This window comes from Phaenicophaeus curvirostris, chromosome Z, assembly GCF_032191515.1.
Source record: "Phaenicophaeus curvirostris isolate KB17595 chromosome Z, BPBGC_Pcur_1.0, whole genome shotgun sequence".
In the NCBI taxonomy this organism is placed as follows: Eukaryota; Metazoa; Chordata; class Aves; order Cuculiformes; family Cuculidae; genus Phaenicophaeus; species Phaenicophaeus curvirostris.
In genome coordinates, this window is record NC_091431.1 from 40,350,093 (window position 1) to 40,373,733 (window position 23,641).

General features: G+C 38.8%; 1 protein-coding gene across 3 annotated transcripts in view; it reads right to left on the reverse strand.

Annotated features, from left to right (window-relative positions):
• Positions 1–3,169: 3,169 nt before the first annotated feature.
• DENND4C (DENN domain containing 4C) overlaps positions 3,170–23,641 on the reverse strand; it is a 71,549-nt gene continuing 51,077 nt past the window's right edge. For all 3 annotated transcript variants that reach the window (XM_069881189.1, XM_069881188.1, XM_069881187.1), the window contains 10 exons: positions 22,834–23,010; positions 19,239–19,348; positions 17,285–17,460; positions 16,127–16,309; positions 13,432–13,621; positions 12,353–12,598; positions 10,887–11,004; positions 9,073–9,220; positions 7,897–7,961; positions 3,170–7,260 (listed from right to left, as the gene is read on the reverse strand). In XM_069881189.1, coding sequence (XP_069737290.1) covers positions 7,124–7,260; positions 7,897–7,961; positions 9,073–9,220; positions 10,887–11,004; positions 12,353–12,598; positions 13,432–13,621; positions 16,127–16,309; positions 17,285–17,460; positions 19,239–19,348; positions 22,834–23,010 — 1,550 coding nt within the window. In that variant the 3' untranslated portion in view covers positions 3,170–7,123. The remainder of the gene's footprint in view (positions 7,261–7,896; positions 7,962–9,072; positions 9,221–10,886; positions 11,005–12,352; positions 12,599–13,431; positions 13,622–16,126; positions 16,310–17,284; positions 17,461–19,238; positions 19,349–22,833; positions 23,011–23,641) is intronic.

Consider the following 23,641-nt stretch of genomic DNA (forward strand, 5'->3'; position numbering starts at 1 on the left):
TTCACTTGGCGCGGACCATCCACAACAGGCCGAACGCAGTGAGCAGGAACCCACCAAGGGCCACTATGTGTGGAAACATAAGCATAAGCTCTTCCCCAGGTTAATAAATCACAGAGGTGACCATTGTCCACTTAGTGGGTCTTTCACCTTAACACTGGGGGAAATAGTGGTCGTACTATGTAGGGATTCAAAGTGGCAAACCATAGGTGGCTCCTGCATATCCTCTTATTATGTTAAAAAAATTCAGTACATACATGGCTTTATTTAGCCGTGCTTCAGAGGGTTCTCCAACCATTCCCCTTTTCTGTTTTTGAAGAAGGCGTTTTAGCATGCTGTGTGCATGCTCCACAATGCTCTGTCCAGTAGGAGAATGAGGGATCCTGGTAACACGGGTAATCCACCAAAGCTGTAAAAAAGCTTTTACTTGGGTGGAAACGTAAGCAGGACCATTATTGGTCTTAATTTCATGTGGAGCACCACACACAGCAAAAGCCCATTGCAAATGTCAGATTTTTTTTTTTTCCCCAAATCAATACACTTTATTGTAAATTAAGGCTTTCACAAAAACATTGAATCAACCAACAGCTACGGAATTTTTTTTTTTTTTTTCACATGTTCCCGTACAAAGTGCTTACCCAAGCATGGAATATTTTCCAACAGGATGCTGAGCACGGATCCCATCTTGGAGCTAGCATCCAGAAGAGCAAAACACCCTAAACCCGAATCACGCCACGGAGGGAGAAAAGGTTCATACAGAAAAATCGAGGTTCATACAGTTCATTCCAGGATCTCAACTAATAGGGGCCAAGAGGAAGGCCAATGTGTTGAGAAATAATAGTGACATCTGCACCTGTATCTAATAGTCCATTTACCTTCAATGATATTGGCAATGCCTGATCCATGGGGTCCCCGGCAATGCTTCAATTATATTCTGGCAATTGTTATTTGCATTGTCCTTTGCAAGCTGAGTTACTAGCATAGTTCTTAGATTCACATCAAACGCTTGCCTTTCCACTGCAGCTTGCAATTTTTCAACAAACTGTAAAAACGGTTCTGTAGTCCCCTGCTGCATCGTGGTGTATTTTGCCTTAGGTTCAGCTGATTTGGCCGTATGTATTAGTGCTTCCAGATCCACAGTCTTGACCTGCTCTAAAACCAGCGGATGCCACTGTGCCTGATGCTGCGAGTTAGAAAACTGTCCTACACCATTACCAAACCATTACCAAAACACACATTGTCTTGTGAAAGCTGTAAATTCCGAAGTCCAGAGAAGAAAATGAAGCTGGTGAAGGGGCTGGAAAACAAGCCTTATGAGGAACAGCTGGGGAACAGCTGGGGTTGTTTAGCCTGGAGAAGAGGAGGCTGAGGGGAGACCTCATTGCTCTCTACAACTACCTGAAAGGATGTTGTAGAGAGGAGGGTGCTGGCCTCTTCTCCCAAGTGACAGGGGACAGGATAAGAGGGAATGGCCTCAAGCTCCGCCAGGGGAGGTTTAGGCTGAACATTAGGAAAAAAATTTTCACAGAAAGGGTCATTGGGCACTGGAACAGGCTGCCCAGGGAGATGGTTGAGTCATCTCCCCTGGAGGTGTTTAAGGCACAAGTGGACGAGGTGCTGAGGGGCATGGTTTAGTGTTTGATAGGAATGGTTGGATTCGATGATCTGGTGGGTCTCTTCCAACCTGGTTGTTCTGTGATTCTATGAAAGTCCAAGAGCTCCCTACATAAGCGTTGTGCTGAAAAGATGAGTTTATTATGTATCGTCTCCACAAGCTACTAGTTTGAGTTATGCATATCAGTTTATTCAGTGAGAAGGTCCTTAGGCTCTAGTGGGTCTAGTATTCTTATTTTTACTGACAGATTAATGAACCGAATGCTGTACATGAGGGATTTTGAAAGATATTCAGCTGTGAAGCCCTGAAGAAGCTAGTTTCTACCAGAATTTGGAAACTACATATAAACCTCCAAATATTTTATGAGGCAGGAGGTCCACTAGTGTCTTTTGCAAGCAAGGATGCATCACTTTGTGTCCCCATTATGAAGCCACTGAGAAACCTGTACTCCTGGGAAGCATTCGGCCAAGTACAGCCACCAACCGGCTCCCACCTACTAATTAATGATGCTTCTCCTGGTCAGCAGAGGACAGCAGCTCTATGATCAGGAAGTCGGGGTCCACGACTTTGCTGCAAATAAGATCATGGATTCTGCCTCCCTCCGCCCCTTTTTCTATTTGTCTTACATCTGCCGGTCCTTATGGCTTGATTAAGGTGACACAGAACCATCTTTTCTCATGGACCAAATCTCTACAAGTGAATCCCATCGTCTCTCTTCCTGCCCCAATTGCTCCCTCTCCTTCCCACCATTCAGAAGTCACTGAGGTACTTATGAAACTATTCCCCAAAAAGGCAGCTGAAAGCCTCTGCTTTTGCCCAACTATAGGATGAATTTGCATTTAGGGTTAAATTCTGTCAACCAGGTAAGTTTCAAAGGCAAAAAATATGCAACAACTGAAATTTTACACAGGATGCATACATATTTTATTTTGGGAAATACATTAAAAATCATTTCTTAGTCTAGGATATCTATACAGAATTCAGAATATGCAGAGTGCCCTTTTAAACTCAAGAAACATCTGTCAAATGTACAAAAACATTACAGAGAAACACTTGTTAATCAAAGCACAGTAAATGGATGCCACTTTTCAACAGTTCAAAACAGTCCTTAAACCAGTGCAAATTTTATTGCATTAAAGAAAAATTCCCAGCTCACTTTATAAATTCATAATTTATTCACACTACATCCTTTCATCCTCATTACAATACAGTTTCATTTAAGCTCCTAAAAGGAGTTTAATGTGCTTCTAAAACCAGCAAACAATCCCTTTTATTTGCACCACTGATTGATGCAGACTGAAAGAACAGATAAGAACCCCATCCATTTCTCTCTTTGCATGCATCACAATATACAGCACAGTAGAATACAGAATTAGAGTCCAATTCAACCGTTCAGTTTCAAGACTCAAAAGTTACAAGGGTGTTTGTTTTTTAAAAAGGTCCATAATGAAAAGCTGATATACAGAAGGCACCTTAAGAGCTTTATTAGTTGAAAGGAAAAAAACTTTGTTTAAACTGTACAGTTATGTGAATTAAGACAATCTGCTTATGACTTGATGAAATAACATTATCTCCATTGAAATAATTGTCAAATTAAAAGTTTTAAAAAGAGAAAACTACTGAGTGGATTCTTTAGTTACTTATATTTTAACAATTTATTTTAAAAATATAATTTCTATTATCTAATTTAATATACACTTTGAAAATATCCCCTATGTTGCAGTTATTCAAGGAAAGCAGTAAACTCAGTGAAAGGTATATTATTCTAGCTGCAGCAATACAAAAAGCCACTAATTCACAGTTAAAATGGAATAAAATTACTCATTCACAAGTGCAATGTAGCTTGAGCTTAACCAATGTGAAATTCCACTAGGAACAAGTCTATGTTACTTGGAAAGCAAATGAATTTAGTTTGAAACACGTATACTAAAAAAAATATTTTCAATTAAAATTGTACTGTCTAAACTTGAGTTATATAAATGCGAAGAGAGGATATAAGTAACATACAGATGCTTCTAGTAACACGTAAAAGCTGGTACCTATTACTGTGCCAGGACTGCACATCATTCTCCTATACCTATAGGGTTTTAAAAGTTGTCATGTCTTGGAAATGTGCCAAAATATACTTGTAATGCCTAAAGAAAAACTTTCACTTAAGTATCCTGATTTAAAACATTGAAGACCCCATTTGTTGTTTTAATTCTTAAAAAATATGTATTTTGATATAGGCACAAAAGCTGTATGTATCCTTCATAGCCAAGTGAAAGGTATCTTCTCAGCATAACTGCAGTTCAACATCCTTAGGGCACCAATTTCAGGAAGCCTCTCTGTGATAATAGTTATTCCAACACAAACTTTATAAGTTCTTAGGCTTACCTGAAAACCATTAACAGTTTGCATGCACATACGTAACCACTTTGGTTTATACCCTTGCTTTGTGCATACATCCCAGGTTTTGAAGTTAATAATGATCTACAAAAATTTTTTTCACAGTCATAAGTGAGAATTCCAAAATAGACACAGAAGAGCCACCTCCTCCTGAACACCAGCTGTGGCCCTATATGCCAGAGTATTTGGAGGCAAGAGTTTTGCAAGTAAGAGAAGTGCTGCTTCATTTGCCTACAGTGAGAGGAAAAGAAAACCAAGAACAAGCTTATTCACACCCTTCCTTCACAACACTCTGCAGCTCATTCATGCATTACAGATTCAGATAAATTTGATTTAATAGGAAGTGTAAAATTATAAGCATTTGTAGGTAACTAAGTCACTCCTATGTAGACCAAGAAGTTCATACTATGACTCGCAAAAAACTTATTATGCCTTCAGTTACCAATTTTTAGAAAGATGAAAGTGTTTGCATTGCGCTCAAAAAACTTTCAAAGCCTTTTCTGTGTATACTTTTGGCCAGAATTTCAAGCATAGGAGTACTGAGCCATGTTAGGCTATTTTATGCAATGCTCTTTTCTTATACATGCTTTCAGTTCTTTCAGCATTCAAACTAGGGAAGCCAACATCTCAGAAAGTTTGTGTAGGATATCCTGCAGTCTCTGTTTGTAGGAGGAGACCTAGTAGTTAAAGGAAGAACAGGAAGTGCCATCATGCATTTTAAAGGAGAGAAAGCAACTAGGAAAAAAAGTAAGTTCTTAATTCCTTTCAAATTTTTGTGAACTTTTTCCTGCCAAAATAAGTATCTCCTTAAGATGAGAATTTAATAAACAAATCGCTTTCAGAGATCTCCCTTTTCATTTGCACTATATATTTCCTCCAAGAACAATCTGATTAGTTATCTATTAAAAACAAGGCATTCAAAAAATCCATAAAAATAGCAAGTGCTCACTTTTGTCATTCTATATTAAAGAACTAATGTCAAGAGGCAGATTCAAGATTTCAGCTAATAACATGCAGACTTCAGTCATGATATCCACGTAAATACAACAGGAAAAGAAGTTACTTTGTAGCATACAGAAATGCGAATATGCTGGAACAAATCAAAGCAAATTGGATGTCACCAACTATTTAAAACAGCCTTCATTGGATTATTTCTGTTATAGTTCAACAAGCTGGGACAATTTAAAAATAATTAAAACTGGATTCCTTGGCAAGTTGCATCACATAATCATGTGGTTTGTCCATTTAATACTCAAAAATTGTGTTTGTATAACTGTATGTTTAAGATCAGTATAGAATTACACAAAAAAAATTTGCTAATTTGATTTGTATAAGTTATAAATTGTTTGGACACATACTTCAGAGAGACGCTTACTTTAAAAGGATGGAACCGCTCATGAAAATTATGCAATACGAGATGAGAAAAAAATGCAAAGAACCAAGGTCTACTCTTCCATTGTGATGTAGGTCAGATATCTGCAAGCACCCATACATAAACCCAAAAGAATAAAGAATGAAAAAAAAGTCTGTGTGTGCTTTCTTGCTTTGAAGTGTTGAAAAAGCACAGTATTTTCATTAGGAGAGAATCTGTCCAGACAATATCCCCATATTAACTTAGGATCAGCACTTTTAGACAAAACACAAGGCATCAGTCTATAATATAAATATATTTTGTCACGAATAGTGCAAATCCTGTGTTTTAGCCTCATGAAAAAACAAAAGTTTTGTTTTCATATAGAAGCTGTTCCAGACAGATCTTCATCCCTTCTCATTTTCAAGAATGAAAAATTTTAAGAGAGAGTAATATGAAGTAAATACATCCATATTCAGATGCAAATATAGTTTTAGCTATGCTCCTTTAAAATCCTAAAATCTTATTCTCTTTTCTTTAGGAATAATTCCTTTAGAAAAGCCATACCATTAAATTTCAGCAAAAATAAATTGGAATACATCTTATTGTACTCCTCAAGTTACAGAAATATTTGAACTGTTGAACAGTATCCAAGCTCTCCTTGCCAAGACTATGACTACTGTAGTCAATTAGATATGTGAGGTGAGGAAGTGTTTTACCTACTAGAAGCAATCCAGCTTTTCAGATCATATGCTCAAGCACTTGTGCGAATATACACCTTGAAGACCACATTTATAAATACATTGTCATTGAAATATTGAATTTGGACTATCAGTGCAACATAATTAACCCACAGGCTAGTGTGAAACCATGGGAGAGGGTGATAAAGAATTTAAGGAAAAGGCATTTTTTAAGCATACATGCATACAGTATAAAGCATATTTTTTTTAGACAGTTATCTGTTTGATAAACCTTGTATGTATGCTAATGCCATTCGGGCTTCTTGTCTAATTTTTAGAAAGCCATCCATTTCTGAGCTGCTTATTGTAGAAGCCTATCACTCTTTTGGAGAAAGAAGCAGGACATTCAAAATTTGTCAGATAAAGAATACAGAAAAAATGAGTGTAAGTTTCTGCTTTTTACAACTGTCGGTATTCATTATGAAAAGGTCAGCCCAAGATAATTTAGAATACTGATTGGGACAAGGGTCAGGAGAAGAGCAGCAATTTTAGGTACTACGATCTGCCAAAAGCAACTGCATTGCAACTTCCAATCCAAGAGCTCAAGTATTTACATTCCTACTTATGTATTGTGCACCAGTAAAAAGATCCCTCTTTCAGTAAAGGTCATTTTAAAGAAGTAGGGAAGAATCTAAGTATTCTGTGGCAGGAAAGCCATTTCAGTAAAATATTTCATTTTCAGTAAAGTATTTGTGGCCCTTAAGGAAGTCAACAACTTTAAGCTGCTGTTTAATCATCACCTTTTTGAACAATTTGATATTGTGGGGGAAAGATTTGAGGAAGGAAAAAGAAAAATATATTTAGGAAAAAAACCCAGATCAATCACTGAAACCAACTCACTCTACTAATATAGTTTTACAACACTTTAACATACTTTACATTGTGTCTTATGAGATGAAAGACAAGACTATGTGTTGTAATTCATTGATTAATTATTGCCTTTTGGGATTCAATGTGTATACACCATCATGCTCCTGGTTTGTTCACCTCCACCTTTGTCTCACAGAAGTTTATTAGGTGTTATCTTCACTTCTAAATTAAAGGTGCTCCGAAGTACTTCCTACAACACTCAACTCTGCTGCTTGGTGGAGCATCTATTTTCTGCATTTTTTCGAGAATGTCCTTTGGTAGCTTTTTATACGCAAGCCTGTATTCACTATCAAAGACCTCTGAAACAGAAGAAGCATAGTTTGCAGTTATTTAAGAAACCCTGTACAGTGCACACTACTGTTCCTATAAAATACTTTCAAGAAAAGCCATGGCTTTTTTTTTTTCCCAAAACACATCCTCTCAGAAGACTTGAAAGTCATCTTCACACTGGAGCATCACAATGCATCACAGTTGGATGCCCACTACTTGTACCATTGTGCAGTTTGCCTGTTCTCAGGGCATTTCCCCAGTCACATCCCATAAGGGGATCACTTTGCCTGCACAGTACAAAACAGAAGTCAGGGCAGAGATCAGGTGAGGGTGGGCAGTTAGGTGGTTAGACAACATAGGTCTAATATGTGGATCAGAGAAAGATGGACAAGACTGGGAACAAGTTTTCAGACAAAGAATTAAAGCTTCCAGTTAAGAAACTTTTTTAAAAATAACTGACTATTGGTTTCAAGCAAAGACAAAATAAAGGGCCCTATCTGAATTACGTTTTCATAAAAGTACCATCTACTTGAAGGGTGACAGCAGAGTATTTTTCACTAAAACACAGCAACTAAAGAGTTACTTCGAAACTCATGGATGGAAGGTCTTCATATATTCATATTTCGTACACAAGCAATATGCACTTCACAGTAGATTTTACTTACCAATGTCAATGTTCTCTCTTCCAAGAGACACCAGAGACAGGAAAAGAATTTCTCTGTAAAAACTCCTAGGAAATATTTTGAACAACAAGTTAATGAAAGCACCAACTATTATAAGTTCAGAAAATCAGTGTTGAAAATGCTAATTTTCCATTACATAGTTTCTGCAGGTGTTCTGTTAATCTTCCTTGTGAATAAAATGACTGATCTACATCATAACTAGCTTAACGTCTTCTCATGCCTCTAGTTTCTCATAAATATTTTTCCTTAAAACATGAAGTTACAGTATCACCAAATCCCAGCACTTAGATTTTCTATGCAAAATCCCTCTGCTAAACATGCCATAAAAATTCCAGAAAAACAATAAATATAAAAATAAGCACCACTTACTAAATTATTCCTGCTTTAGGTGAAGTACATGGAGCAGGTGTATTTCAGAACACCCACAACTTTACTTTTTTGTTTCAGAACGTGATAATCTGTCTCAGAACTGACATCACTACAAAATGATATACTGTTCTTTTCCTTGTAGAACTCATAAAAATTCTTCCGTAGGCAGATTAGTTCTTATTTCTTTTTAATAATTACAAACCACAGAAGCAAAGACGACTTAGCATGGCTGACTTCAAACACTTCTTTTATCTGCTGTAATTTACTTCAGAGACCGTGGTTTTGTACAATGATGTCTTTGAATTGTAGCTCTGACAGCAAAATGTACTGAAAAGTGCTATTTACATGTCTCCCTTTGTTTGTGCACCCACTTTTCTTAGTCAGTACTCCAGGTTGGTAGAATTTCAGTAGGTATAACTACACAGTTTGTCGGACACTGCAATACAATGCTACATGCTTGTATTAATCAATTTGTTAGATCTGAAGCAACAACAAAATCTGCAATTTTCTTATTAACTTGTGAAATGTCCATTTTGATTGAAGAATTACATTTTTCCATTTGATTTAAGAATTACATTTTTCCATTTTATTGTGATGGCTTACACATTTGGGATACCAATATATCTGTGTGTAAATATGTGCATAAACAAATATACACAGTGTTTGGTAGACACAAACGAAACTAAAAATTCCAGAGAGACATTTATGGAATTATCACTGGGAAGTGTATATGGTTTGATTTTGTTTAATTTTAAGTGGAGGGGAAGTAAGAAGTTATTATCCCTTTACCTCTGTCGTTTCACATCTGGTTTAACTTTCTGTAGGAGGAGGTTGATTGGTTTATCAACATCATTGTGTTGAATGCTGAGTTTGATGTTCTCCAACAAAGTGTGTGTTTCCTGCTGATCTTCTCTGGAGGGTCTCTTCTCAGATGAATCTAGGAAATGAAAGAGTATAGATTATTATTACAACAGGAAAAATGGAAAAACTTTTTTTCCACTTTAATAAGCAGAGGTATTTCAGAAAGTAATACGTACATATATGCATATCTATAATATACATATACAGACAGAATTTCTACTCAATCTACAGAAATTGGTTGCAATGGAAAAGGTTTGTCTGCTTTACTTTGTCTGTCTTTGCTCCACCAAGAAAGTGACAGGATGCATCAAGAGCTCCCACATGACAGCGAAATACAAGAGACCGAAGTGTACCCAGCATCAAATGCTGCCAGTGATGGTTTGTTAGATCAGATTTACTGCTGTACTTAAGTTTCAAAAACTAAGTTAATTCCAAGAAGGATGTTTTTACACAAAGGAAAAAAATAAAAGAGAACAGTCACATCTCTTATCAAAGAAATTTCTCTTATCAAAGCCCTTCTGAAAAGGCATTCATTGATAACTTTCAACATATATAACAGATAATATACACAGATATACATAATTATAACAGATAATACACAGTTGAGTCGAACAGAAAAGAAACTCATCAAGACATCTATCATCATGATTTGTTGCTTACAATGCCGCTTCCAGAACAAGATCAAACTATTGTTCTTTGGAAAACAGTGTCTTGCGAGGTCATAGTAAGTTAATTTATTGGCAAAAAAATAAGGCTAAATTAGGCAGCAGGCAAGTGGCACTTAAATGAAATGCAGACCAAGGCTAGTAATCACAATCACACCAACCTAAGATTTTTCATAAAATTGACATATATGATGGTTTATGACTGTAATTTCGTGTTTTCCAAATGATTTCTGACACTGCAGTGGAGCCTATAAACAATACTACTACTTTTCTCCCACATTTGAAACAGGCCTTTTGCTCCTTTAATGTATTTACATTAATACATATAATTATGCATCTTCATGCATGTCTGAATGCTTTGGGGATGCTTTTCATACATTATGCTCAAATCAATATGCCTTTGTAGAAGCTGAGGGAAACACATTATTCTGTGTTCTTCACTTAAGACACTTCATTCTTAAGACACTTTTCAACAAACCTCTCATTCTTCCTTAAAACCAGAATTAGCGTGCTACATAGTTTTTAGCCTAGCTTGTAGAAGTTAAAGTGCAGACTGAGAAGTTCAGGTCAACAATGGGTTTTTTGCTGATCAGAATGAAATCCCAAAAGTACTCATAATCAACCTGCCTGTTTTTTCTTCCTTCCAAATCTAGTTACAGCAGACAAAGGCTTTCTTGGATATTACTTTCTGACAGTTAAGTAGGCTGCTAAATGCACATATTAATGCATTTACAGGAACAGAAGATACCTTCTTGTAATACAGTCTTCTTCTTCATGCCAGCATAGATAAAACCAGAAAATACAGCACCAAATCTAAAGCAAATCCTCTCTCCCTGTTTATAAGTGTAGGACTATAAAGAACAGATAACATATATTTTCACACCGATCAGTAAGACATTTTCACAAATAATTTTACACTGAGACTATGTTAAGTACCTAAGGGACTGCAGATGCATCACACGCTACAAAAGCTTTCCAATTTGATGGGCTGTGTGCATTTTAGACACTACAAACCAACTTCTTCTTTCCACATATAGCCTCTGCTCCCTCTCATTTCGTAACATTTATTTTACTTACTAAGATTTCTCCAAGATATATACAGGGGCTCCCCTGGCTCTTGGTGGAGGTTGATATTGTCCCACAGAAGATGGATGTATACTAGCTTGCTATCTTGAGCAAGAGACGTCAAAGGAAGCTAAAAATGAGGAAAAGTTTGAAAAACATCAGTACAGTGTAGTTAAATTTAAAACCCTGCTCTTTTATACCTTCTGCAAACAAAAAAAAAAGTTTATTTTCAGTCCAACAAACAGCAACAATTGACATCATTACAGAAATCTGAATTCAGTAACAGCAAAGTCACAAGCACTACAACATTTAATTGTATTTTCTAGTCTAATGTATGAAGACCATTCGGTTTTCTACACTTACCAGGAAAAAAGAGTTATGAGTACATATCTGAAAATATTTTCTGTGTGCCAAACACATTATTTGATTTATACTACTTATCATGCCATCTATTACTGTTTTCTGACCTGATTAATATTTGGTATGCATGTCTAGGTGGTGGTCTTCCCAACAAGAAGAAAGAATCTGTATTCATACACAAACATGAACCATTTATTTCTATATGGCACTCAAAACAATAGGTCCATAATTATTTTACTGTGTCAATTTAAAGTAGTAATCACAAAATATTATGTACCATTATGTGGTCTTCCCTGCTAATGTACATCTCTTGGAAAATTGTTCTTGATTCTAGGTAAGGTTTTTTTGAAAACTGAGGGACAGAATTTTAAAATTAAAATGCATACAAGTAGACAGGAAAGTACTACTTTTGCATGTGCATCATACAAAAATATCTGTTGAATTTGGCACTAACATACACAAATCATGTAGGTTTCAAAAAAAATCTGCTCTCTAAAATGGGAAAAGCAAAATACTCAAAAGGCAGCATCCATCCTATGTCCTTTTGTTTTATTCATGTAGTAATTGAGGCTCTGGAACGAGTCCAGAGAAGAGCAACAAAGCTGGTGAGGGGGCTGGAGAACAGGTATTACGAGGAGCGGCTGAGAGAGCTGGGGTTGTTTAGCCTGGAGAAGAGGAGGCTGAGGGGAGACCTCATTGCTCTCTATAACTACCTGAAAGGAGGTTGTAGAGAGGAGGGTGCTGGCCACTTCTCCCAAGTGACAGGGGACAGGGCAAGAGGAAATGGCCTCAAGCTCTGCAAGGGGAGGTTTAGGCTGGACATTAGGAGTAATTTGTGAGTTTCCACAGACACATTTTGTTTCCTCCTATGTATCGTACTTCATTAAATCTTACTCTCTGGCTTTTTAAAAGAGAACAGCTTGACTAGAATTTGAGTACTATTTTCACTCATCTTCCTTCAAAATTCCTTGTGGAAAACAAACCTATTTACTTCTATTACAAAAACTAGGAACCTAGATCCAAGCTACTCAGAACTGACTCCATGACTTTTTTAGAACTAAAATCTCAAATTTAGCTTACTCCTCTATATGCAGTTCTAATATCAGGAAGCCACTTACCTGCACTCCATCATTACAGTGTTCAGAAGTTAAAATGAGACCAGGTAAATTGCTAGGTAGATCCAACCGTCGAAAATACCAGACCAGGTTCCAGAAAATTATGGGATGTTGATTAATGAATTTGGATGTATGAATTACTTGCTCTCCCTCATTTTCCAATAGTGACTCAAGCTCCTTACGCAGTACCAAAGGGCTCAAGTAGGGTACAGATACAGGGAGAGGGTCAGGTCTTTTTATTAAAGGATCCTAAAAAACAAAAAGAAAAATCAACACAAAAGTTTTTTTAAAATATCTACAATTTTTCTTCCAGAAATACTCTTCAGGATTACCTGCCCTAAAAATACCCCATTGCACAGTTTCTTTTGATATTTGGAAGAAGGCTCTGGAAGTACTGAAAGTACAATAACTGTAATAGCATTAGAGTTTTGACTGTTGAAGTGACTGTTTTTATTATATGAAGAAGGGAAGACGCTAATTTGTTATAACTTGTTTCTGATTGTGCATCTTCAAGCTATCTAAATCCAGTTCTAAGCCAGCGGTGATGGATGTTGCAGAAAAATTTCAGCAATTACATCAGCTGTGGAACTGAGTCATGAGTTCATGTGTTAAGACAGTTTCTTGCCAATAAAAAGCACCAGAAGAGGGCAGAAATACTTTGTCTCACATGCAAGGACACCGTAGTACTCTCAATACTCCCTCTTACGTGATAAAATGTAAATGCACGGAAAAGGAACAAACATTCATTCTTGCACCAGTGTGTTGTTTGCACTACTGTGTTCAGTCTGCTGTAGTAGTTAGGTTGTTTTGAAAGCAAACTTCCAGTTTTAGAAAGACCAAAAAGACTAGCTTCATTCTGCTAGAGCAAACATTTCAAGCCAAGCAACACCTCTTGTACAATGCACTGAAAAAGAAATTTTTGAATAACTGAACCAAGAGTTCTTCATCATGAGAGCATGAAAATACGCTTGGTCATTCCCGTTTCCCAACTGGACATCAATGCTAGTAATAAAACATTATTCATTGTAGTTCCTGACATTCAACATTTTGCTATCAACTGAACGTGCAGCTTCTAGACTTACCACAACTTCTTGCAAACTATTTGGAAGACTAACTGTTGAAATGCCATGAGACGGTCTCTGGGAAAGATCAATGTTTTGCAGTGGACCTCCAACACTGTGGCTTCGAGTCAAGGACACCCCCCTTTTTGGTGGATTACTGGCAGATGTCTTCATGGTGCTGGGATCTTTAATCTGTTCTTCTGCCACATCACTGTTTGGATTTTAGAAGAAAATATGCTAATGTGAAACTATTCAGCATTCCTATGGCAACAGGAAAGAAGCAGAGAAAGGCTGCCAAGTAAGTATCCTGAACCAAGCCTCTCTATTAATAAGGAACCATATTTCTCCAGTTAGCTCCACAACTAAGGAAAAAAAAAAAAGAAAACCAAAATCCTTCTCAGAACAGTATAACCATCCCTCCAGAAAATCAACTACATAGAACCTCAGACATTAATCTGAAAGCATTGCAGTTCTGTACAGTTACCATTGTTCTGGTACAACTTTACCTAGCTTAGAAAAACTGGAAAGTGTAATTTTGTTAACACACAAAGATTATCTTGTTTAGACTATGCTAATCTTTACTTCTTCTTCCCTGTATGTTTACTTTCTCTGAATGTTATAAGCAAAGCAAAAATATTACTGAAAACAGTAAGTTGCATGCCAAAACACCTGAAAAAGTAAAACTATGTGTCAAAATCATCTAACAAGATAATTTCATAGAATCATAGAATAACCAGGTTGGAAGAGACCCACCGGATCATCGAGTCCAACCATTCCAATCAAACACTAAACCATGCCCCTCAGCACCTTGTCCACCCATGCCTTAAACACCTCCAGGGAAGGTGAATCAACCACCTCCCTGGGCAGCCTGTTCCAGTGCCCAATCACACTTTCCGTGAAAAATTCTTTCCTAATGTTCAGCCTGAACCTCCCCTGGCGGAGCTTGAGGCCATTTCCTCTTGCCCTGTCCCCTGTCACTTGGGAGAAGAGGCCAGCACCCTCCTCTCTACAACCTCCTTTCAGGTAGTTGTAGAGAGCAATGAGGTCCCCCCTCAGCCTCCTCTTCTCCAGGCTAAACAACCCCAGCTCTCTCAGCCATTCCTCACAAGGCCTGTTCTCCAGCCCCTTCACCAGCTTTGTCGCTCTTCTCTGGACTCGCTCCAGAGCCTCAACATCCTTCTTGAGGTGAGGGGCCCAGAAATGAACACAGGAGTCGAGGTGCGGTCTCACCAGTGCCAAGTACAGAGGGAGAATAATCTCCCTGAACCTACTGGTTTCTGATACAAGCCAAGATGCCATTGGCCTTCTTGGCCACCTGGGCACACTGCTGGCTCATGTTCAGTCGGCTGTCAACCAACACCCCCAGGTTCCTCTCCTCCAGGCAGCTTTCTAGACAGACTTCTCCTAGTCTGTAGCACTGCACAGGGTTGTTGTGCCCCAAGTGCAGGACCCGGCATTTGGCCTTGTTAAACCTCATGCCATTGGACTCTTCCCAGTGGTCCAGCCTGTTCAGATCCCTTTGCAGAGCCTCCCTACCCTCCAGCAGATCAACACTTCCACCCAGCTTAGTGTCATCTGCAACCTTGCTAAGGGTGCACTCAGTGCCTTCATCCAGGTAAGAAACCAGATTTAAACTCCTATTACAGGCTCATCAACTTTAACCAACCCATCTGCTTGCAGAACTGGGAATATCCATTCTGTGGCCCTTATAATTGAAACAATGGCTAAAACAATGCAACTACAACACAAAAGAAAAAACATCAAGTGAAACAGAAAATGCCTACTTCCAAATAATTTGCAAAGAGAGGGAAACGATTAATTTAAGGTGACCTTCCTTCACTCCTAAGTTTGACTTTAGTTAAAAAAATGACATCAGAGTTAACATAAGCAATAACATCTTTCATTCTTGTAAGACTAACTACTATCACATCAATTTAATTTTCATACAGGCATTAGCTCACAGGCATTGATACACAAGAATTCCAAAATGAATTATGATTAATACACACACACTCACTGCCATCACAACAAAATGTCAACAAATCACAGCAGAAAGTCACAATTCATAGAAGTACTATTTCAGCTCTTCCCTCTTCCAGTATACCTTCTCCTTAATGATCTTTAAAGAAACTGTTTCAAAACAGTTGGACCTGATGAACTTAGAGGTCTCTTCCAACCTTAATGATTCTATGATTCAATAAAAGTGGTATTGCTTTTCTGAATTTCAGTGTAAATTGATATTATTTGTCATAGATTGTATGCTCACTAGAAGCACCCAGTGCTCCTGAGCTTTCTCTCAAAAAAAGAGTATTCCAGCAAAGACTTATTTTTCCCAATAATGCAGTGTCCTTGTAAACTCCAGACACAAAGAAAGGAGAAGGAACGTTCAAATTTCTGTGTGGTTTTAAAAGGCGAGTGTATTCTGACAATACTAGTAAAAGTTTTGGCTATTACTCAAAACCTGATGAAACTTAAGATTTATTTCTGCAGTAGTATCTCTAAATCCCACTCATTTGGTAGAATCAGCTTAGCTCATATTGATAAAAGCACACTTAAAACATGCAAAAAGAATGAGATGAAACAGACGGTTGTCAAGTTAGACCTGTACTTCTCCACCATATTTGGTATGTAAGCAAACATTCACTTCAGAAGTAGAGGAGAAATAGTGGAAGCGTCGGCAGATTTCTGACAGATGTAACAACCTTGTTTTACCTACCTCTGCTCAGCTGCAGAGCTAGTTTCTTCAGCTATGGTGTGGCTGGACTGTGGTTTATCAGAAAAACTGATCAAGTCAGTAACAGCTGGACTGGACAACAGCTTCTGCTCCAGGGGATCCGTAGTTAATGGAAGGGTACCACTCTGTAAACTGTCTCCTGAGGTACTTTGCTTCAGGAAAAAGCTAAATTACAACATGAACAGGAGGAGAGAGAAATACCAAGGTTAAGATGTAAGCACAAAGTCTCTTAAAATGTTATTACTATATTGTCTATATTTACTTTCAAAAAGTAGCAAAAATAAGGAAACACAATATTAAGAAGCTTGACAACAGGACAGACTTCATCCTACTCTCTCTACTGCAACTTGTACAGGCAGAGTGAAAACACACATATATACTTGATCTGCAAAATAAGAAATCCTGTAATGGACATGAGTCATTACAAATATCAGCAACAATATATCTACAGGTGACATACCATTGATGGTTGCTATTGTTACGTGGCCTTACAGACTAGAAGATCATACACTATTACAGGCAGAAGATAACAGGAACGTGTCTTGCTTTGCTAACGTTTTTTAGGTACACACTCTACAGATGCTGCTTCAGTATTAGAGAACACTAATGGAATCTGTTTCGCAGCCACAACCACTACAGTGAGAATCCATTTTTGATTAACTTAAAAGACGTTCCAGCTTTCACAGTGCGATTAAAAGAGTAAGTCTGGGAAACTACTGGAGAAACAATAAGCTGGAGCATCTGTAACTAAAAACTGTTAGCAAAATGAATCTCAGAGAAATTCTCTGCTGACAGATTTAAAAATGGCTTGATATGGTTTTTAAAAGTTCATGATTCATTAGCTTTCTTTTAAAAGCTAAGCTAAGTGAAAACAGATCTACCTTCCATACAGTTACACTTACAAAGAAAATATGGAAAGAATGAGTAGTAAAAAGGCAATCATTTCTTTGATTTTTGGCTGCTTTACAATGAAATTCAATAGTTTACACGACTTAAAATCTCCTCCAGTAGAACCACAGCTGTCAAAAAGGCAGTAGCACTCTTGCAAACATCTAGACAAAAGTACTTTCCTTTTGTGAAAAAAATATAACCATGTGCAAGTGCAAAAGCAGAAAGAGAATATCTATAAAATCCACTAACCTTGCAGAGCCACGTAGGTCTTTAAATTCAACATTAAGTAAAGGTAGGAAGGTACTTTTACAGAAAGGACAGGTAGTGTTCAAGTTTGAATCATCTGCTGTCCATCCAGCCATAATTTCTTCATCATAAACCAAAGCACCACAAGCTCTACATTGAGAGCAGCTTGACATCAATACCTAGAACAGTGAAGAATATTATCAGTCTTGCTTTAGTATTCTCTTGTAATTAGCTTTATTGGGTTAGTATCCACAGGAGTTTAACAGGTACGAAAATGCCAGTTGGGAGGCATGATTTAATGACTGCTTACTCACCATACTCAGAGTTATCTTGTCCACATAACTCTTACCTATAAAATGCAAATACTAATAATTTACTTTTGTTAAGTATTTGGAGACCCAGAAGAAGCACTACCCTGAAATAATACTAATTTAGTGTTTTCAGTGGTTGCTGCTATGAAGCCTTCAGCACATATGATTTTTTTTTAATTGTATAAGTAAATGCATTCCTACTTCTTCAAAAAGAAGGAAAAAAACCCCCAAACACAATAGAAGTATTTATAGTAGCGTGGTTGGCTGATCTCCCTTGTACCAAAAACTTGTCATGTAAACTGAGTAGAAGTGGAAAAGCCATCAAGTTGGTTCTCACCTAATCAACGTCTCACCACTAAACTAGATTAAGAACTGGAGAAAATATAGTTAAAGATGATCCTGTACTAGCTGAAGAATGGTTTATAATCCTTATTTTTCAAACCTCCTCTTACTTCACTGTTTCACTCTCACAGGAAACAAAATTAAAAAACACCACCAAACAAAACACATAGTATATTTTAGATCAACACAGTATATATATTTTAAATCTAATATATTTTAGATATTTACCCAAAGGCAACATTATTCCTTTAACATGTTATGTCCCTTATATAATGCAGGGCAGAAGTCTGATAAGCATCGATCTCCAGAAGATCAAATAAAGCAAATTACATGGAACCTAGCAAAATACTGGGGAAAAAAAGTGACCAAGGCAAACCCGGTGACCATTACATATGTATCTGAAGTCTGAAAGGGTCTACAAGTGATAACTCAAACAGAGAGGCACACCAAATCATTATTGTGCTGGGTTTGGCTGGGATAGAGTTAATTTTCTTCATAGTAGTCTTTATGGTGCTGTGTTTAACTGGTGATAACACATCAATGTTTTAGCTACTGCTGCACACTGCCTTACACACCATCATGGCCTTTCCTTACTCACTCTGTGGCTAGGGATGAACAAGAGGTTAGGAGAGGACACAGCCAGGACAGCTGACTCCAGCATCATACTACACTCCATACTATACAACATCAAGCTCAGCCATAAAGCTGGTGGTGTGTGACGGAGTTTTTCCAAGGCAGCTGTTGCTTGGGGTGTCATAGTGCCTTTGCATCATTTGGGGGTTTCTTACCTCCCTTCCTCTTTTTCTTTTTTTTTTTTCCTCTTCTCACTTAATAAACTGTCTTTACCTTGACCTTCAAGCTTTTATTCTTGTTTCTGCCCTCCTGATTCTCTCTACTATCCGAATAAGGCAAGAGTAAGCAAGTGCCTGGGTGAGACCTGAGCAGCTGGCTGAGGTCAACCTGCTTCAATTACTTACTAACAAAGTAACAACACATTATTTTCACACAGGGAAAAACAGTAACAAAAAATAATAAATTGCCTTCTCTCTAATTTCTGTCTCATTTCAAGTTGTGACCTTTCCCTCGACTGTCTCTTCTGTCATACACAGAGAGATATATAAAAGTATTTAACACACTTTTCTTTTTTAAAGCTACTATCACACCTGGGCTAAAAGTATTGAACAACTCTGGAGCAGAAACATTAAAAAACATTGTTTTGAAAAATCCAATCACAGTCCAACTTAGCGGGTAATAAAAGTATATTGAATAACTATATCTTGCATCTATGAGTCTATTAATCTTACCTCCATTGCATAGTTCTGGAAAATGCTGGATAAACTAGTATTATGTGAAGAGCTTTGCTCAGACTTCTCAGAATCTATAACTTTCATACTTCTTGTGAATGAAACTTCACCTGTACAGAAAGAGTCATTCGGTTCTTGTATTGAAGGAAAGAGTAATTCATCCATTACTACAGAAAACAACTTCTGTTTGAACAAGACAGAAAATTGTACCAGAAGATCTCTGAAGATATGTTTAGGTCTGTAACATCACTGATATTATAATTACAATGTAGGCAAATACAATTTTTGTGATTAACATCTCAAAGTTATTATTCTCTATCACAGAGTGGTAAAGAAAATGCATCAGTGAATAAAACTTGAAAATGAAATAAAGAAAGCCAAACAGCAGTGGGACTGCTTAATACATATGCTCTAAAAATTGTTCAAGATTTCTTGAATGACACATGCATATGTTAGTAGCAAACAAAAGGATAGTACCAGGCTAGACATATGATACCCGATGCCATTACTGTGCTTAAGTTTTCTCTGGCTAACACTGCAGCAAAAGAAATAATCTTTCTTTAGTAGGGCTGGATTTTAGTGTTACAAGCTTTATCCAAAAGAACACGGTATTGACTTTACATGAATGAGCAGGTGTTCCTTGCTGTCACTAGTTAGGAATCTCCCTATCATATACACAGAGGAAATATTTAAATTAATGTATTTTGTGTCAAGTTTATATGCATTCAGGGAAAGGCAGTAGCTATTTGCTACTACAGAACAGTATAGAAGGGAAGTAGAAATTTGTTTGCACTTAGTATCATAGAATCGCTAGGACGGAAAAGAAATTGGAGATCGTAGAGTCAAACTGTGCCTATCCGCAACTATATCATACCCCTAAGCACTTAATCTACGTATCTTTTAAATATGTCCAGTGATGGCGACTCAGTCACCTACCTGGGCAGCCAGTCCCAGTGCCTGATAACACTTGCAGTAAAGAATTTTTTCCTAATCATAGAATCATAAAATAACCAGGTTGGAAGAGACCCACCAGATCATTGAGTCCAAACATTCCTATCAAACACTAAACCATGCCCCTTAGCACCTCGTCCACCCGTGCCTTAAACACCTCCAGGGAAGGTGAATCAACCACCTCCCTGGGCAGCCTGTTCCAGTGCCCAATGACCCTTTCCATGAAATTTCTTTTCCTAATGTCCAGCCTAAATCTCCCTTGGTGGAGCTTGAGGCCATTCCCCCTTGTCCTATCCCCCGCTGCTTGGGAGAAGAGGCCATCACCCTCCTCTCTACAACCTCCTTTCAGGTAGTTATAGAGAGCAATGAGGTCCCCCCTCAGCCTCCTCTTCTCCAGGCTAAACAACCCCAGCTCTCTCAGCCATTCCTCATAAGGCCTGCTCTCTAGCCCCTTCACCAGCTTCATTGCTCCTCTCTGGACTCGCTCCAGAGCCTCAACATCCTTCTTGTGGTGAGGGGCCCAGAACTGAACACAATATTCAAGGAGCAGTCTCACCAGTGCAGAGCACAGTGGGAGAATAACCTCCCTGGACCTGCTAGTCACATCGTTTCTGATACAAGCCAAGATGCCACTGGCCTTCTTGGCCACCTGGGCACACTGCTGGCTCATGTTCAGTCGGCTGTCAACCAACACCCCCAGGTCCCTCTCCTCCAGGCAGCTTTCCAGCCAGACTTCTCCTAGTCTGTAGCACTGCACAGGGTTGTTGTGCCCTAAGTGCAGGACCCGGCATTTGGCCTTGTTAAACCTCATCCCATTGGACTCTGCCCAGTGGTCCAGCCTGTTCAGACCCCTTTGCAGAGCCTCCCTGCCCTCCAGCAGATCGACACTTCCACCCAGCTTAGTGTCATCTGCAAACTTGCTAAGGGTGCACTCAATGCCTTCATCCAGGTCATTGATAAAGACATTGGACAGGGCTGGACCCAGCACTGAGCCCTGGGGAACCCCACTTATCACTGGACTCCAGCTGGATTTAACACCATTTCCCACCACTCTCTGGGCCCGGCCATCCCACCAGTTTTCCACCCAGGAGAGCGTGCACCTGTCCAGGCCAGAGGCTGACAGTTTCCGAAGCAGAATGATGTCAGAAACTCTGTCAAAGACTTTACTCAAGTCCAGGAAGACCACATCCACAGCCCTTCCCTCATCCAGCAGCCGAGTCACTTTGTCATAGAAGGCGATCAGGTTAGTTTGGCAAGACCTGCCTTTTGTGAACCCGTGTTGACTGGGCCTGATCACCCGGTTCTCTTGCATGTGCTTCATGATAGCACTCAAGATCACCTGCTCCATGACTTTCCCTGGCACTGAGGTCAGACTGACAGGCCTGTAGTTCCTTGGATCCTCCCTGTGACCCTTCTTGTAGATGGGCACAACATCAGCCAGCCTACAGTCCACTGGGACTTCCCCAGTCTTCCAGGACTGTTGGAAGATGATGGAAAGGGGTTTGGCCAGCACATCCACCAGCTCCTTCAATACCCTTGGATGAATCTCATCCGGCCCCATAGACTTGTGGGTGTCTAGCTGGGCTAGCAAGGCTCTGACCACCTCCTCTTGGATCATGGGAGCCTCACTTTGCTCCTCTAGCTCCTGGGTTTGTACACAGACAGAACAACTTTCTTTACAATTAAAGACTGAGGCAAAGAAGGCATTAAGTACCTCAGCCTTTTCCTCATCCCCTGTCACTGTTGTTCCTCCTGCGTCCAATAGGGACTGCATGGTCTCCCTCGTCCTCCTCTTATTATTTATACATTTAAAGAAGGATTTTTTGTTATCTTTCACAGACTTTGCCAATCTGATTTCTAGCTGAGCCTTAGCCCTTCTGATTTTTTCTCTACACAATCTCACTTCCCTCCTGTAGTCCACCCAAGAGGCCTGTCCCCTCTTCCAGAGCCCATAAACTTTTCTCTTCGTCTTGATATCACTCAAGATCTGTTCAACCAAGCTGGTTTTCTCCCCTGCCGGCTTTTTTTCCAGAACATGGGGATGGCTTTCTCCTGAGCTGCTAGGATTTCCTTTTTGAAGAGCTCCCAGCCCTCATGGGCTCCCTTGCCCTTAAGTACTGTCTCCCATGAGACTTTGCCAACCAGCCTTCTGAAGAGTTCAAAGTCTGCCCTCTGGAAATTTAATGCTACTGTCCTAACATCTAATCTGATCCTCCCTGGCACAACATGAGGCCATTCCCTCTCACCCTATCGCCTATCACTCAGGAGAAGAGTGACACACCCACCTTGCTACAAGCTCAAAGCTGGTGAAGGGGCTTGAGAACAAGTCTTATGAGGAGCAGCTGAAGGAACTGGGGTTGTCATGTCCCAAGTGCAGACCTTGTCACTTGGCCTTGTGAAACCTCATCCTGTTGGCCTTAGCCCATTGATCCAGCCTGTTCATATCCCTCTGTAGAGCCTCTCTACCCTTAAGGAGATTGACTTTTCCCCCCAGCTTAGTGTCATTTGTGAAGTTACCTTAAAGTCTTGAAATAATTTCAGATTACTATAGCTTCCACTGTTCTGAATAATTTCACGCACAACAGTTTCCCCTGTTTGTTATATTATAAACAATTCATTTATAATTTTGGGGCAGTAATCTCACCTGCACTGTAATGCTGTCTTCCTGTATCTCCACTGCTACTACTACTGCCAAGACTAGTAGTGCTTTGTGCAAGCTCATTGGTAATTAGCCCTGGGACTCCAGTTCTTGGTGACGTATTATCTCCTAAAATATTATCTTCAAAACCAGCAGGGAAGTGGAAGTCTGGGCGGTTGTTTTCTTCCTTTAATAAAAAAAAAACCAACTAATAAATAAATTAGTACCTTAAGACGAAATCCTGATGTAAAAAATCTATTAGATGTAAGACAAATCCATGCAACCCCAGAAAAGGTGGATATTGGACAAATCGTAAGAATATGGGGAAAATGAAAAGCAGTGAAAATACTCAGCTGAGGATCAAACTGAGTGACAATGAAACAAGGATAGAAACTTCTTTAATACAGGTGAAACAGGAAAATGACAAACAAATTGTGACTTGGTAGATATTACACAAAATAAAGGTTTTTGTGTTTCACAGAAAGAATTCTATTTAAATTCAAACTTAACACCAGGTAAATTTGTTCCATGTAGAAATGAAGCTAGACAGCTATTTTCCCCTTTCCCACCTTTTATGGAGGCTGGAGATAGGAGGGAGAATTCGGGAAAGGAAACAAGAAGCTCTCCTAACAGTCTGAAGAGGGGACACGAGAGATGCTTAAAGTCAAACACCAGATTGAAGGGTTAACTGAATCAAGCAGAGACCTTTCTAAGAGACAAAACTATGTTTGGAGGGACAATAACAAGATGTATATGGAAAGGAGGAAGTTATAATGAATCATCCCTCCATTTCCTCTTTCATTCGTGTCATTAT